Below are 706 nucleotides of genomic sequence, written 5' to 3' on the forward strand. Positions count from 1 at the left end.
CACCCCAGTACCCAATGCCACAGGATCATTTTACCTCAAGTCATTAGCCTGAAATCCCTACCAAATAACGTTCTCATATCAATTAGGCTCTGCAGTGAAGTGCTATCATGTTGAAATTGTTCAGATTGACCTTGGTTTTCAAGTTCTCAGTTTATAAACCAAGGAAGAACCACCTCGAAATGAGAGTTTGTTAATACAGAAAGACATTTACATTGGGAAAAGTAACAATCTGATTTTCATCAGCACTTTATCAGCTATGATCAGTGTCTGTAATCAAACCTGGAGCCCTGAGCATGGGCAGCTCTCTAAGCCAGCCTTGGGCTCCAGGAAATGCAGCTGGGCTCACCTGCACATCCCCAGAAGTCGGGCTGTGATAAGCCCTACGGAAGATCTCTGTCATGTTCCTGAGTACATCCATGGTGGACAGCAGGTCCCCACTGTAGCTGGTCCCATCCTGGGAGATTTCCACAAGGTTCTGGAGCACATCTGACAGCCCATCTCCCATCAACCCACGCTGAGCTTTGGCAAGGTGCTCCCTGGTCTGAGAAACAGAAAAGAAACGCGAGGAACACTTTTAGGGACAGTCAAAGTCGAGTTAATGAGCTCGGTGAAGGAATTGCCAGGGGAAGGTTTTTGACCTCCCTCACAATTCAGAGTGCAGATCAGATGAATCTGACAATCTTTGCTGCCCTGAGAGCCTCTGGTG

At 47.3% G+C, this 706-nt stretch overlaps 1 protein-coding gene across 1 annotated transcript in view; it reads right to left on the minus strand.

The window, feature by feature from the left end:
* The window catches only part of ADGRB1 (adhesion G protein-coupled receptor B1), a 168134-nt gene that overhangs the window by 13237 nt on the left and 154191 nt on the right, over positions 1-706 (minus strand). The window contains exon 11 of the mRNA XM_031064160.1: positions 347-541. Coding sequence (XP_030920020.1) covers positions 347-541 — 195 coding nt within the window. The remainder of the gene's footprint in view (positions 1-346; positions 542-706) is intronic.

Source organism: Geospiza fortis, unplaced genomic scaffold (genome assembly GCF_000277835.1).
Source record: "Geospiza fortis unplaced genomic scaffold, GeoFor_1.0 scaffold600, whole genome shotgun sequence".
Classification (NCBI taxonomy): Eukaryota; Metazoa; Chordata; class Aves; order Passeriformes; family Thraupidae; genus Geospiza; species Geospiza fortis.